This window comes from Gorilla gorilla, chromosome 2 (assembly GCF_029281585.2).
Source record: "Gorilla gorilla gorilla isolate KB3781 chromosome 2, NHGRI_mGorGor1-v2.1_pri, whole genome shotgun sequence".
Taxonomy (NCBI): Eukaryota; Metazoa; Chordata; class Mammalia; order Primates; family Hominidae; genus Gorilla; species Gorilla gorilla.
In genome coordinates, this window is record NC_086017.1 from 160,908,680 (window position 1) to 160,925,101 (window position 16,422).

The following is a 16,422-nucleotide window of genomic DNA, read 5'->3' on the forward strand; positions in this document are numbered from 1 at the left end:
TAGTTTCCTCATGTGTAAAATAAGATTAAAAAGTGTCCGCCTCATCAAATTGTTACAAGCATAAAATGAGGTAATAAATATAACACAGTGTCTGCCGTAAAGTATTAAATAAATATACACTATTAAAAGTAACAAAGCAACACAGCTATTTCTTTGTATGCAGAACATGGAAAAAGAAATATCACTATCCCACAATAGAAATTAGTGTAAAATATTAGAATATTTTATAAAATTGTAAAAGCTGCTCTTCTAATCCATCACTTCACGGAGCCTCAGACCTCCTGGTGTGTTGGCTTCTGCAAAACATGATTAAATCACCCACGAGGGGGCACTTTTCTAAAGTACTATTAAACCTACAGATTAGTGCAATTTATGTATTTGAGAAGCTGATGGCTGTATTAACACATTAAAATGACCGCCTGCCTCTCTTAACCAACCCTCCTCCTGCCCCAGCTATACCCATTACACTTTATGTATAGCAAAAGTGTGAATGCTGGTAATAAATGCAGTTTGAAAAATTACATGTGAGCTTAGGAAGACGTGGCCAATGTTTTCAGCCAATTAACAAGTGTTTTCTTAAAGAATAACTGAATGTGAAATTGGCAGGATACAGACGTCCTTTGACTTATTATAGGGTTACGTCTTGATAAAAACCATCATATGCTGAAAGTATCATAAGTCTAAAATGCATTTAATACACCTAATCTACTGAACATCAAATCTTAGTCTAGCCTACCTTAATTAGCATACAGTTGGGCAAAATCATCTAACACAAATCCTATATTATAATGTACTGTTGAATATATCCTGTAATTTGTTGAATGCTGTACTGAAAATGAAAAAGAATGGTTTTATGGGCACTGGAAGTTTGGTTTCTACTGAATTAATATCACTTTTACACCATCGTAAGTTGAAAAATCTAAGTTGAACCATCATAAGTTGTGGACTGTCTGTATTTATTCTGATAGTCTTTAAAAATGTTGCTGAAAGTCTCATATCTAAACCAAATCGAAGTCACCCATTTAATCACCATTTAATGACCTTTGAACAACATGAGTTTGAACTGTCAGGGTTCAGTTTGGGGATTTTCTTCCACCTCTGCCACACCTGAGACAGCAAGACAAACCCCTTCTCCTCTTTCTCCCCCTCAGCCTTATTCAACCTGAAGATTGAAGACCTTTATGATGATCCACATCCACTTAATGACTAGGAAATATATTTTCTTTTCCTTATGATTTTCTTAATATTTTCTTTTCTGTAGCTTACTTTATTGTAAGAATATGGTATATAATACATATACACAACGTGTTAATTGACTGTGTTATCAGTAAGGCTTCTGGTCAATGGTAGGCTATTAGTAGCTAAGTTTTGGGGAAGTCAAAAGTTATATGGGAATTTTCAACTATGTGGGGAGTTGGCTTCCCTAACCCCTGCATTGTTCAAAGGTTAATTGTAGTTTGTATTTCCTGAGGAAAGTCTACCTGAATCGCAAGTCCTGATGGCATCCCTGCTGTTTTGTCCCAACAAATATGTCAATAATAATATTTGGTTGAGACATACTAAGTGGAACTGGCATAGAGCAGCACCCCAGCTGTAGAGTGAGTGAATTGCAGGCTCAAGGTATGATGGAAGTTTAGTAAAAATCACAGCACTTGCTAAGTTAATTTAAAATTAATTTCTCATACTTGAGTACTGGTCCTTCTTTTGATAAGTAGCGTTGGACTTTAAGTTTTTGTCCAAGGAGACAACCCATGAGAAATTCCTTCCATCCATCCCAGACGTCCAAGCGAAGTGTTGTGCCTGTGGATCAAGAGAGGTGGTTTATGGTTCCAGTCCAGCAGTGTGGTTTGACAATCCATAAAACTTCTAATGATAGCTTTCCCCAAACAGAGGCTTAGCTAGATGCAAAATGAAAAATAACCTTGGAACAAGGAGACAGGGATGGTATTTTTAGCATAGGCCATTATTGGCTTGGAAAAGCTGTTTGGCATCTGTGTATTACCATTTTCTCATCTGCTCAATGATGGCGTATAGCACCGAAATATTTTTTTGCAGCTATCTTAAAACAGTCTTGTGGAGATAGATTCAATGCTGCTGTATATATTACCATGTAAACTGAAGCCGTTATATTGGAAGAGGAAACTAAGGAACCTGTGGCAGGACAAACAGTCTTCTGGGGCCTTTAGCTTATGAGCGGGCTGTGAGGGAGTGGAATGATGCTCACCAGCTAATTTGCTTGTTCTATCCTTTATGAAACAGGAGCTGTTCTCTGTTACAAACATTAAAGTAATTCACTGCTGCTGGAGAACTTATCACTTGCTCCTCCAAAGTCTACCCTTTCTGTGATACCACATTCCTTTTATCCTTCAGGCTGGTGTTTCCCAGGGATCTTTCCTCAGCCTTCCGCTCTTCTCAATTTACGCAAGTTCCCCTGGGGATTAAACCCAGCCTTCTCCCTATGTGACCCAACCTAGCTCACTTACCTCTCTTCACTCTGCCTCATTCATTTATTATGGCCACCTTGACCTTTCACCTGTCCTCACACCAAGTCTGCTCCCGTCTCAGGACCTAATGACTTCCAATTTTTTGATTGAAAGGATCTTCATCAGATTTTCACAGGACTGTGTCCTTTTTATTCAGTTTTCACTTCAACCATAGCTAAAGCAATCTCTGCCATCACTACCTCCTCACCTTCATTACTTTGTATCCCATGACTTTATTTTAACTTCTTTATTGCCCCTGTCATCAGTACTTGAAATCATTTTACTTGCTTGAAGATTTTTTTTTCATGCTCCCATTAAGAAGAAAATTCCTTCACGACTTGCCGTATAGCCTGACACTTGGTAGGTGCTCACTAAATACTTGATGGCTGATTAATTGTCAATCTTAGTGGTGATGATAGCTTCATTGACCACCCAGGTGTCACTCATTCCCAAGTCCCAATCTCCAGCCCAGCCTCTGCTCCAGCTCCAGACTCCCCCTGCTGGTGATATTACCAAAGGAGGGATTGCACTACAACCCCATCATTCTAAAAGACCACTCATTATCTTTCACCCAACCTGCTTTTTCTCCTGCATTTCTTTTTCTCAGTGAGTGGTACATCTATTTTGCTACCTAAGCCATATATTAGAGAGTTTTCCTCCATCCTTCCTTTTTTTTTTCTTTTTTTTGAGACGGAGTCTTGCTCTGTCGCCCAGGCTGGGGTGCAGTGGCACAATCTTGGCTCGCTGCAACCTCTGCCTCCCAGGCTCAAGCGATGCTCCTGCCTCACCCTCTCAAGTAGCTGGATTACAGGCCACCATGCTCAGCTAAATTTTTTTGTATGTTTAGTAGAGAAGGGGTTTCACCATGTTGGTCAGGCTAGTCTCGAACTCCTAACTTCAAACGATCCATCCGCCTTGGCCTCCCACAGTGCTGGGATTACAGGTGTGAGCCATTGCGCCCAGCATCCTTCTCATTTTTTCATGTCCTACATCTAAACGGTTGCTTAGGCCTGACAAGTTTACCTGATCAATATTGAAGAACTCTGTTTCCTTGCCTCCATCTCAACCAGTCCTGCTCTATTTCAGGCCTAGATAATCTTTCACCTAAATCTACTTTGAGAAGCTCCCAGCAGCCTTCCCTTCTTTATTCAGGTCTCTGCTCAATGTCGTCTTCTTTTCTGACCAGCTATCTAAATAGCCTCTCATCAGTTTACTGCATCATTCTTTATTCCATTATCCTGCCTTGTTTTACTTCGTAGCTCTTAACCTCTGCTTAAAATGAGATATTTTTCTGTTTGCTTGATGGTGTTTGCCTCCTCCACTGAGATCCAAGCTTCAGGAGGGTGGGGACACTGCCACTGTGCCTGCTTTCCACAGTGGTCCCTGGCTTATGGTGGACACTCCGTAAGTATTTGTTGAATGAAGTTCTGCTGGACTCCCAAACTTCTTCTGGCCATGCTCTGCCCTCCTAACCGAGCAGGTTGGCCTGCACTTCCCTGTGCACACCAGGCTGTTTCTGGCCTTGGTGGTGTCTAAACTGTGCTTATCTTTGTTGGCTGAGATTTCAGAGCACCAGTAATCTTAGAATCACAGAATGGTGAAGATAGATCTTAAAAGACCAGCCTACTCAGCAGCCCCCTTTTATAGACTAGGAAGCTGAGGTTCAGAGATACATGAATTGCCTGAGGCTTCTCAGCCAGCTGGGAATTTCCAGAATTTCCTGGAATGTGTCTTTAGGATTCTTTCTAATTCCTAGAGAGTCTCCCCCTTTCAGTTGCCTTTCTCTTTCTTTCCTTTCTGCTTCCCCTCTCTTTTCCTTCTTGCCTCCTCTCTACACGAACACGACAAAGGATATCTCCCTGCCAGTCCCTCCCTTATTGGTCATTCTATGTTATAACCTGTAATCTTGAAATGGGGCTCTTCCTCTGTTACTCCTTACTCTGGTTTGAATTTCTTGAACTTGGACTTGCTATTCTTTGTGAGTTGATTCCTATTTGCATACTTGTTTACTCACAGGCCTGACCTGCGTTACTACCCTCATCCTCCTCACCTGCCTTGATCCTCATAACTCGGGCCTCAGCTAGGAGAGTTTACTCTCCTTGCTGGAGAATTCTGGAATTATTCTGTAGACATAAAGTAGTGGTCCTGCAGCTATTCTGTAGAAATACCTTGATAAACATTTTCCAAAATACGGACCATACTTGCTACACTAGATTAATTTTCTCTAAAGCTTCTTGCTGTACTTAAACTTTCTCATAAAATGTTTAATTCTCATGCACTGGAAACAAAGGACTTTAAACACTGCTCCAAGTGCATTTATTTTATCTCCTGCTGAAATGATCTATGTTTTTAGTTTATTGTGAAAATCACTCCCAAATGAGCAGTAGAAAGCTTTAGCCTGGCCCCATACTGCAGCCTCCTTAGTCCTCCACAGCCGAGGCTACGCAGTCTCCATTTGAAGGACCAGCCAGCCCCAGGTCCAGAGAACAACCTTAATTCCCATAGGAGGGAATTTATTAAGATTTAGGCCAGGGGCCTAGTGCAGTGGCTCACACCTGTATTCCCAGCACTTTGGGTGGGAGGATTGCTTGAGGCCAGGAGTTTACCAGCCTGAGCAACACAGCGAGACCCCATCTCTACAAAAACTGAAAAAGATGTAGGTCAGTACCTCAGAGGGTTGGTAGGAAGTCAGTGTTCCTGTTCATCCTGGTCAGATATTCTAGTCACTTCTGTTCCTCCTGAGCAAGTCCCTACTTTGTGCCCTATATTGTGAATCCCAATATTCTACCCCACTTTTTGGGTTTAAGACTAAGATTTCATTTCTGAATTTCCTACTCTAAATCCTAATCTCTGGGGTTAGATTTCTGTCACATGTTGTCAGAGCCTCTGATGTCAACATCAGCTTATCTAGTTTCCTGCCTCTTTTGTCATTCATTCATTCATTCATTCACTACCTTGGTGCTGTGGTTCACTCACCAGGTCCCTGATGGATCTCCCTGAGGGTCACCCTCTGCCTTCCTCGGCCTTACCAACTGACAGCTGCAGACTGACCTGCCTATTCCAGGCCTTCCACCAGAAGGACTTATTTGAGGCTAACCTTCCCCTGCTAGATGTCTATAGATGGGATTTTCCTGGCCTACCTGTTCTCCAGATGGTTGCCTATCCTCAGAGTCTCAGCTCTCTCTAGCCCTCCTGCCTACTGCTGAATGAGACCTGATTCTGAAAACTACAGAGAGGACTGTACGATTTAAATCTCCTTAACATTGGTGGGGCACCTCCATCAGGCCCTGTATTTTGTTTCATTTTAATTCCCTGTCTGGTAGCAAATATTACGGGTGTTATAACCATCAATTCAGTTCCTTGCAATGAAACAGTCCTGATAATGCTCAGCTTTTGAATATCCAGAGAATTTCTAAGCAAGTCAGCCAGCACTGTTTATTAGATTATCCTTTCACCCCTGTTGCTTTGTAATGCCCTCTTTGTCAGATATTAAATTCCTTCATAAGCTTAGGAATTCTGTTGGGAAATAGAAATTTACTTGAAAAACGCTATATTGCTCCGGAAAATACAACTAAAACCTATTACTGAAGACAGAGGAAAACTAATAAGCTTTAGGGCCCCTCACTACCTTCTATAGAGCCTTCTAATTTTCTTGTCTTAGTTTTGGATTTTTAAAAAGAGGGCCCACAAAATTGTATTAACTTTACAAAACCTGGATCTGTCCATTCTGTGTTTGCAAACGTATCTACTATGTCTAGGCCACACAGGACAGCAGGTGGGAGCAACAGTGCCTATTTAGGCAATCATCTTCAACCTTGCCACATGTGGCCCCTGACTCCCAAGTTTCTGGATTCCTCATTCATACCCCAGGAGTCAACATATGCCTATCTGATTTGGACTTTTTCTTCCTGAATATGGAAGTTGTTTCTCTGGTTTGAGCTTCCTGTGATGGAAGAAACAAAATAAAACATTGATTAGAACTTAAAGGCCATCAATAAAAGCATACTGGTTTGGCAGTATAAATTGTTGGAAAGAACCCAGTCCTGGGTGTATGATTATCATTTATTAGCAGTGTAACCTTGATCAGATCACTTAACTTCTCTGAACTTCAGTTTTCTCATCAATAAAAGGAATTAAAATGGCACCATAGGTCTCCATGAGCCTAAAGGTTAGTAAAAGGACCCTGGAGCCAGCTCAGATTTCAGGATCTGAGCTGACACAACCCTGCTCCTGGAATGGTTTCTCCGGTGCAATGTGCCCAGGCAGCCATGAATATATCCTATGAGGTGTTTATAGTGAAGAGTACCAATTGGTATCATCTGTAAAGAAAGGCATTAATTCATTCACTCATTTGTTTAGGTACTCCTTGTTTCAGAAAGGATGAATGCCAGTTTATGAATGTATGTGAAATAAAAACAGAATAACAAGCAGATAAGCATGTGGATCAGAAAGAGGAAAGCAAAAGCCAGGGCAGTGATTTCAGAGCTAGAAGCAGGTCTAAAATGAATATCTGGTACCATATAGGTTGATGTAAGACTAGGTGTGTGTGTGCGTGTGTGTGTGTGCATGTATATGTATGTATTGGACCTGTGTGATGTGTCACTAAGCCTCAAGTCACAAAATCACACATATTAAGATATACTTATCATGATAGATTTATGATAAGTTAGTCATTAGGTATTCTACCACCAGAATTCCCTTATCCCTTCATTACTCATCTTCTTCTTAATCCCTAAAATCTTTCTTTCTCCATCTCCTTTATTAAAGCTGCTCTCTCTGAGCCCACCAAAGACCTTTAAAGCAAATCCAAAGCTTTTTTATCTCAGAAGTGTCTTTGGACTTTTACCAGCATCTTGAAAACAGTCTCATCATCTGTTACAATACAAAGTTCCAGTTCTCCTCCTGACTCTGACAGCTTTCCATGCCTCATTTTTTGACTCTTCCGTGTGCTTGCCTTGACCTCAGCATGTCCTGAGTGCCAGCCATTGGCCCTTAAGACGTTCCTCTCTATATTTACTCTCTGAGGAATGTACCCCTCATAGGGCTTGGTCTCCACCTACATGAGCAGGATCAGTATCTGCTAACCCAAACCGTCACTCAAGCACTAGCTCCATGTTTGCAGTAAAGGGAAATTAGAAAACTTCAGTTGTACTTACAGCTTTGCCACTAACTGACAAGCTGAGTAACTTTTTTTAAAAAAAAGTACTCTCTGAGTTTCCTCATATCTAAAGCTTAAAACCCAGAAAATAGCTCCTTTCCTCAATTTCCCCACCACTGTCCTAGTGTGAGAGCTTTGATTCTTTCCTCTACTTAAATGTGGTCTAGGGCCAGGTGCAGTAGCTCACTCCTGTAATCCCAGCACTTTGGGAGGCCAAGGTGGGTGGATCACTTGAGGTCAGGAGTTTGAGACCAGCCTGGCCAACATGGTGAAACCCTGTCTCTATTAAAAATACACACACACACACACAAATTAGCCAGGCATGGTGGGATGCACCTGTAGTCCCAGCTACTCAGGAGGCTGAGGTGAGAGAATCACTCAAATCCAGGAGGCAGCGGTTGCAGTAAGCTGAGGTTGTGCCACTGCACTCCAGCCTGGGTGATGGAGTGAGACCCTGTCTCAAAAAAAAAGTGATCTAGCATGATGTTCTGTCCTGTTCTGCCTTCTGTGTTTCACAGATTTGTCTCTTCCACTGCTAATGGACCTAATTAATACTGGGATTATCAAACATGCCAGTTAGTGTATCACCCTGCCTGCAGGCTTTCCTCACTCCTTTCTATATTTCATATTGCTTGCTACCAGATTAAACCTCTCCTAAAACACTCCTGTTCTAGGCCGGGTGTGGTGGCTCATGCCTGTAATCCCAGCACTTTGGGAGGCCAAGGCGGGCAGATCACAAGGTCAGGAGATGGAGACCATCCTGGCCAACAGGGTGAAACCCCGTCTCTACTAAAATACAAAACATTAGCTGGGAGTGGTGGCGCGTGCCTGTAGTCCCAGCTACTCAGGAGGCTGAGGCAGGGGAATCGCTTGAACCCGGGAGGTGGAGGTTGCAGTAGGCTGAGATCGTGCCACTGCACTCTAACCTGGCAACAGGCAAGACTGCGACTCAGAAACAAACAACAACAACAAAAAAACAAAAAACACTCCTGTTCCAGAAGGTGCATGGCTCTGGCTGCAGCCACAGCAAGGCTGAGCTCTGTTCCCTCACCTTAAGACCCTCCTCCTTCTGCCCTTGGCTGTGTTTCCCAGTGCTCTCAGCAAGGTTCCTCCACTCTGCAGAACAGTCTCCTGCTTTCTGTCCCTCCCTGGAATGTCTTCCCTTCCTCCTCTCAGATGATCCATGGTTCCCACATCTTTGTATGCTCCGGCCCCACTTTCTCCAGAATGCCTTCCCTACATGCCTTCAGCCTGCATTGAGCTGACTTACTGGATTTTAACTGAGTGTGTATACATGTCTCATTTCTATCACTTTACTGTAAACACCCAGAGTGCAGAGGCAGCTTTGCAAATGTTTGTATGAGCTAGTATGTACAGTGATTAATTGAGCTACTTAAATCTTTGATTTTCAACCTGGACATGACTGCTTCTCCAAACTCTTCTGATTTTCCACTGCCTGTGGAAAAGGGGCCAAGGTTCAACTCCTGATAGCAGCAGGGATGACTCATTGGCTAGAAAGAGAGGTCCTGTAAGAGAAGCTGATCAAGGACTCTTTTTACCTTCTAGTTTTAAAAAAGGTGACCTGGCTGCTTAAGGAATAATAGTTATGCTTTAGGTAAAGGTATGAAACATACGAAGCAGGCCAAATGGCCCTTCCTCCCTTCCCTTTGAGGTTCTTCTTTCCTTGCCTCTCCTCTGATGCCCTGTGTCCTCATGGTGGCCAAAACAGCCTACTCAGGTCATGCTTAGACCCTTAACCTTATATCTGAACACCCTCATTTCCTAAAGTTCCTACTCCCAGAGGGTCATTTTAAGGAGTAGGTATGTTGTCCTTGACACACGCTGAGCAAGTCATTTAATCATTAAGATGATTTGCTTTTTTTCAAGTCTGTAAAAGTTGGGGTTGGGTCAATTCAAATTATCTTCCAGCTTAAAACGTCACATTATAATCTGAACAGTGTAAGCCTGAAGAGTAGTCAACCAGAGTTTATCCTAGTTTTGTTTCATCCTTTGGTACTTCATTAAATAACTAGATTATCAGTTGGTTGGGGACAAATGCCACTGTGTGCCCTTCCTTATGTAAGCCCCCATCATGTTCTAGGCAGGGTTCAGCCTCCAGCAAGCGTGCAGAGCAGGTGTGTGCACTATAGCAAAGTACTCTGAGGAGAAACTGTAGAACTTCACTTCCCCTGATCAAAAACAAGGAAAAAAATTATGTCAAAGTTTTGAGAGCCTTAATTTAAAATAACAGGAAAGAATAATGCTAAGCAAATACTAAAGTCAGGAGAAGTATCAATAAATGCAAATTTAGCAGTTATATAAAGCAAAACTACTTAGCTAACAATACCTACAAAGCCCTATGTATATGTTGGGAGAACTCAAATTTCATTGCAATGTTACAACACAATGTTACCTAAGGTTGTGCTGATTGTCAGTAAGGATTCATTTACTTCAAGCAATTTCTATAAGGTTCTAACCATTTTTAAAAAGTGTGAAATGCTTCATGAACTTGTGTGTCATCATCAGGTAGGGGCCATGTTAATCATCTCTGTATCGTCAAATCATTTTCTAGTATGATTAAAACAAATCTGACAGCCTTTTTTGTTTGTCTTATTGATGTTTGGCTACTGCAGACATGACCTGGAAGTACAGATTTTTTTTTTTTTTTTTTCGAGACAGGGTCTTGCTGTCACCCAGGCTGGAGTGCAGTGGTGTGATCATAGCTCACTGTAGCCTTAACCTCTTGGCCCAAGTGATCCTCCTACCTCAGCCTCCCAAGCAGCTGGGCACCACCACATCCTGCTATTGTTTTTGTTTTTGTTTTTGTACAGATGAGCATCTCACTATGTTGCCTAGGCTGGTCTTGAACTACTGAGCTCAAGTGATCCCCCCTCTCTTGGCCTCCAAAAGTGCTAGCATTAGAGGTATGAATCACTAGTCACTATGCCCAGCCAAGGTATAGTATTTAGAGAGAGGTTGTAATTTCTATAACGTATAAACACTATTCCACTAACGCAGATTTTCAGCCAGTATAGCATTGGTGTCGCATTGTTAAAAAGATTATTTTAATATAATCAGCAACATTTTAAGATGAAATTGCCCAAAGCAGGGTTCAGAATAGCATGTATCGTATGCTACCTTGCATTAAAAACGGGAAAAAGAATATGTACTTGAACTTGCATTTATACATGCTTGAAGTACATTTTGAAAGAGAAGAAGATGAAGTGGCCTGAGTTTTGCTCTTCTACCTTGAGGATATTAATGAATCTGCTTTGAGAACAAGACTTGACAGGGCTATGAGACCCTCCTTATTTCTTAGTCTGTAGACCCAGACCCAAGAATGAAATGTTGGTAATTCATATCCATACTGAACTTACAGAGGTTTCCATTTAGAAATAATGCCTCCATTTGTTCAGATTTAATTTGGAAATGGTTTTGATTGTAAATCTTCAAAACAATAATGGTTGCCTGTGAGGAGGGAACTAAGTGCTTGTAGGGCCAGGAGAGGGAGGGCAACTTACCACTACACATCCTTTTTCACTTCTGATATTTAAACTATGTAAATGTGTTAACTGTTTTAAAGTGAATATGTAAATAAAGTTAACAGATTGTATATGAAAATCTAGATTTCCATTTTCTCTTGAAAAGCTGCAAAATCTGGTATCAAAGGACCCTAGTGCCAAATGGTAGCTGATATCAAATATACTGGGCAGTACCAATATCAGTCTGGTAGTCCTTGAGGGTGTTGCAATCATACATCTCTAGGCCCCTTGGGGTTCGGAGACAGTAGACACTCACGGGGAGGCCACATCTCAGAGTTACCAGTGTTCTCAGATCAGACACTGTTTTATCAAGAAGGGAAATGCTCTCCATTACTGGCATTGTGTCTTGAGTTACAGCATTGAACACGTATAGAGTAGGCTTGTCTTCTTCCTAAAGGGAAAGAAAAGGAGGGAACTTATTGTCTGGAGGTTCAGATGAGGGCCAAGCATTTCAGGGGGTAGCTTTGAGCACCTCTAGCTCCACGACATGGGTGTTAATGTGAAAGCAATAGTCAGATGAGTTCTCTGCCTTCTGGTCTGAGTCTAGCTCTTATGTCCTGAGATATTAACAGGTCCCCCTGTTTGAGTGAAGTGAAAAAGACTTGGCAAGGCTTTGAGACCCTTTGACTTCTTAGTCTACAGACCCAGATACATAAGAGTGTTGATAATTTATATCCATCCTGTGCTTATGGAGGTGTTAGTTTAGAAAACATTCCTCTGTTGTGCAGTACTTTAATTTGGAATACTGTGGATTTGAAATCTTCAGTCAATTATTATTATTTTTTTTCTGAGAGGTTATTCCTGGCAAGTGGAACTGAGTTGAGAGTGGGAGGGAGTGTTTGCTTATCATTTTGTGCTTTTCATTGTCTGTATGGTTTGACTTTTTTAAAAGCCAAATATATTTACTTTTATTGTTTATCTTTCTTGTCTGTCTTCCTTTTTTTTTTTTGTCTCACTATGATGCCCAGGCTGGTCTCAAACTCCTGGGCTCAGGCGATCTTCCTACCTTGGCTTCCCATAGTGTTGGGATTACAGGCGCGAGCCACTGCACCTGGCCTACTTTTACTATTTAAAAAGGGAAATACTAAACATAGGTTTAGAAAAGTTTATTTTGTTTCTTTCATTTTGTAATCTAAGTAGGAAAGCAAGCAGAATTGAGATATCTGAAGTAGAGTTAAGATGGAAAGTTTGAGGAAAATATTAATCCTTCTGTTAACAACAGTTTAAACAAGCCAAACCGAAACTCAAAATACAGCGAATAGGAAAAATGGGAAGCAAGTGGGGAGGAAAAGATTATTATCATTTCCACTTTTCTCATGAAAAATGAAACTGACTTTACTTCCTCTTTAGCAGATTCAGGACAATAATATTTTTCTGCAATGGCCTGTTGTTGGGTTGGCAGATGTCAGTGCATGGCGCTGTCACGGAATGCCCATGAATGCGGGACTCTCTCAGAACCTGGTATCTGGCCTTCAGGTTCTTCAGGGGGCTCCAACCTGTCAATGCTGTCTTGCCCCTCCTTTATTTCCTTCCTCTATTTCTTCCATCAGAATCCCTCTCCGGTTCCTTCAGGGCCCCCCCAATCCTGCAGACTTATAATAAATTAAATGCTCCTCTCCCACATAACAGATTGCAGTAGTATGGTCAACATGCAGACCTTTTTCAAAAAGCCTTTGAGGAGTGATGTTACTGATGAAATTTAAGGCTGCAGTACTTTGATCTAGGGCCCATTTCAGTGACTGAAGTGATTAGGAACAGTTTCGGTCCCTCTGTGGCTGTGCATGAAGCCAGATCAGCAAGCTGAGCTGCCCACTGAGCCTAAAGTGCTTAGAACAATTTTTCATGATAGTTTCTTATAAACCCATGCAATACAAATTTAAAGGACATAGGATTCACTCTTTCACTTTTGCCATGCCGTGCTTTCCTATGGTTCCATAAGGGAAGTATCTGTTCAAGCTAATGTAGATAATATTTATGCGCAGGCAGAAATTCCTACGAAAACTGAATAAAAAGATAGTGGGAAAGAGAGAAAAATTATATTTTATGTAATAGCTCTTTTTTATTTCTTTAAAAATTCCTAATTTATATTTAGAATTAAATGCAAATAACAAATTAAATGCAAACAAATGACAAAATAAATCCAAATATAATAACATGCAAACAAAATAACAGAGTCCCAAGTCACTCTTTAAAAAAAAATTTTTTTTTTAGAGTCTAGGGCTCACTATGTTGCCCAGGCTGGTCTTGAACTTCTGGGCTCAAGCAGTCTCCCACCTCCTGAGTAGCTGGGGAAAGAATTCTCCTCCATTCCCAGCTCTCAAGTCACTCTTAAGTTAACTAGGTATGTGAGGTTAGATAAGTTAAAAAGAAGCTTCTCAGAATATGAATAATCGTATACTTATATCTATAAAGATAAGCATGTATAACTTAGTATACATATAACTGACTCTGGAACAAGTAACAAGGGAGAACTGCAAAATATCTGGCATTTTTTTTGAGATAGGGTCTCACTCTGTTGCCCAGGCTGAAACACTGTGGCACTATCAGAGCTCACAGTAACCTCAAACTCCTAGACTCAAGCAATCCTCCCACCTCAGCCTCCCAAGTACAGGCACTCACCACCAAACCCAGCTAAATTTTAAATTCTTATTTGTAGAGACGGGGCCTAGCTATGTTGTCCAGGCTGGTCTGGACCCCCGGCCTCAAGCAATCCATCCACCTCAGCCTCCCAAAGTATTGGGATTACAGGAGTGAGCTTCTATGCCCAGCTGATCTGACAATCTTTAGATGAAAATAAAAAGTGCAAGGAAGAAAATATTACTAATTTTTTTTTTTTTTTTTGAGACGGAGTCTTGCTTTGTCGCCCAGGCTGGAGTGCAGTGGCGCGATCTCGGCTCACTGCAAGCTCCGCCTCCTGGGTTCATGCCATTCTCCTGCCTCAGCCTCCCGAGTAGCTGGGACTACAGGCGCCCACTACCACGCCCGGCTAATTTTTTGTATTTTTAGTAGAGACGGGGTTTCACCGTGTTAGCCAGGATGGTCTCGATCTCCTGACCTCGTGATCCGCCCGCCTCGGCCTCCCAAAGTGCTGGGATTACAGGCGTGAGCCACCGCGCCCGGCCAATATTACTAATTATTAATGAAGCCAGGTTCTTAAATCTCAAGAAAATTAACACCTGCCGAGTCTGTTCATTTTTTTTTTTAAGTGCTCAGGAACTTTTTATCACATAAATAAATAATAAATGTTGAATGACATCCCAGGCCTTTTTAATCAATAATGTATCTGGATAATGATTCTCATTGCACTTTTTAACTCTACGTACTCACCTTTGTATAAACCTTGTTTTTATGGGAAAACCCATTTTGAGTTCTAGTGAGGCACATTAGTTGTCGATATTTTCTAATTTGATTGTATGACGAGGGAGTAGGTAGATGCCAATTAATAGCAACTTGCTAATCCACCTTATCCACATAGGAGAAGGCATCTCTACCTCTCTGTCTATATGATACTCCTCCCCAAGTATTCTGAATCAGAGAAGGCTGGTCAGTCACAACCAAGGAAGTCAGACGCTATTAAATAATAATACCACACACAAATCATTGTTGGACATGTACAAAATTAGACTTTTTCCTTTATAAACAAACTGAGATGCAAACAAACCAACCCAAGAGATATACACAAAGTATCTTACTTTTCAATAAAAACAAATACGTTCTATCTCATGAGAATAATTCCATGCTTACCTTCAAAAAACAAATGCAAACTTACTGTAAATTCATACATGTACTTTAACAATAAGAAAGGAAAAGCTAAACAGAACTGACTGAAAGAAAACAAGTTAATGAAAGTTTTGAATGTACTGCTGTATTTTTTCTCAAGTTCTGCTTTTTTATATTTTGCTGTTTTGGAGTTACAGCACTAAGTAAGCAGAAGCTTGCTGAACTATTCCAGAGTGAACAAAAGGGGAAGTAATATTTGTTTTTGTTGAACCGAATGAATTCCAGTGAGATGTCTCCATAAACTTCTCCTCTTGTGTGGTAGTCATTCTGGAGAGATTATCCGTGGAGTCTTGGACACTGAATTGGAACACCTTTCTTCACCAGATTCTTTTCATACCTTTTGTTATGACTCATCTTAGAAAAGAGGGCCATTTTTAAGAAACATGCTTTCATGTGTAAATTTTAAAGAAACATGTTTATACATGTTTTTGTGTATAAAAATGCATAAATGTAAAACCACATATATTGGATTTTGGTGTTTATACATTAACAGTACCCCTCGAAAGCTAAAATGTTTATCATTTTGAATCAAATTTAGACTTGTCAAGATAGTACAAACTTCTCTAACTTATCTGATAGACATCTACTCAATGGTGCTACAGTTAACTCAATCTCTCAGCATAAAACAGCTTTTCACAACATTCCAGGGATGTCAGGAGGGATTAACTATGTTTTGACCCCAGCACTTGGTTGGTACAAGTCTGGTTATAGAAGGAGGCAGGGAAACCAGAAGGAGTCCTAGGGAGGCTGAGCCCACTTCACGCTCTGAAAAGCACAACCTGCTGGATAGTTGCCCCCTTTGCAGTAGAGCACGGACATGTGACAGGGTGCTCCCAATCAGACCTACCTATCCACCCCCACTTTGAATTAGGAGCCAATAAGGCAGAGAAGCAACAGACACAGGAAAGTCTCTAGGCAATGGCATTTCTGAAGTTGCCGGCCTGGCAGCAGGGCTGGCAGCATGTCCAGTGCCTGTTTTGAGGGCTCAGTGTTGCCTGCAGTGGTGACCTTCCCAGATTAGTTCTGGGGCGTGCTTTAGATGTTGTTTCTGGCTGCATAAACTCTAAGACTGATTCTCCAATCTTCCGAAAACTACTCAATAGCTTTTCAATACTTATTTTCTGCTTAAATTATCTAGGCTTTGTTTCTGCTGCTTCCAACTAAGAACCATGATGTTGGTCAGGGGAAAAGCCAAGAATACTGGGGAGTGCTTTGCCCTAAAAGTAGAGAAAAATGGGATATGCCACAGTAAGGGAGAGAATGGATCCCTGAAATGCATCTCAGTACCTTGCTATGAATTGCAGACAATCATATACCATCTTGTTAATTTCCATAATTTACCTCTCAAACCTTTATCAATTCATTTATTTAATACCTATTTATGTACAGCCTACTATATATCTTATCTAGTACTATTCTAAGCACTGGGTGAAAACAGTGGACAAAACTTAAGCAATCG

General features: G+C 41.2%; 2 protein-coding genes and 1 non-coding gene across 4 annotated transcripts in view; 1 reads left to right on the plus strand and 2 right to left on the minus strand.

Moving 5' to 3' along the window:
* RNF13 (ring finger protein 13) overlaps nucleotides 1–16,422 on the plus strand; it is a 214,982-nt gene that overhangs the window by 16,615 nt on the left and 181,945 nt on the right. The window lies entirely within an intron of this gene.
* Nucleotides 1–16,422, minus strand: part of ANKUB1 (ankyrin repeat and ubiquitin domain containing 1) — a 31,917-nt gene that overhangs the window by 7,738 nt on the left and 7,757 nt on the right. Inside the window, exons 3-4 of the mRNA XM_055382970.2 lie at nucleotides 11,358–11,574; nucleotides 1,686–1,800 (exon numbers count right to left, since the gene is read on the minus strand). Of these exons, the coding sequence (XP_055238945.1) occupies nucleotides 1,686–1,800; nucleotides 11,358–11,574 (332 nt within the window). The remainder of the gene's footprint in view (nucleotides 1–1,685; nucleotides 1,801–11,357; nucleotides 11,575–16,422) is intronic.
* On the minus strand, nucleotides 10,127–10,230 carry LOC115934153 (U6 spliceosomal RNA). Its single transcript, XR_004069987.1, has one exon. It is a non-coding gene; the product is annotated as a U6 spliceosomal RNA (small nuclear RNA).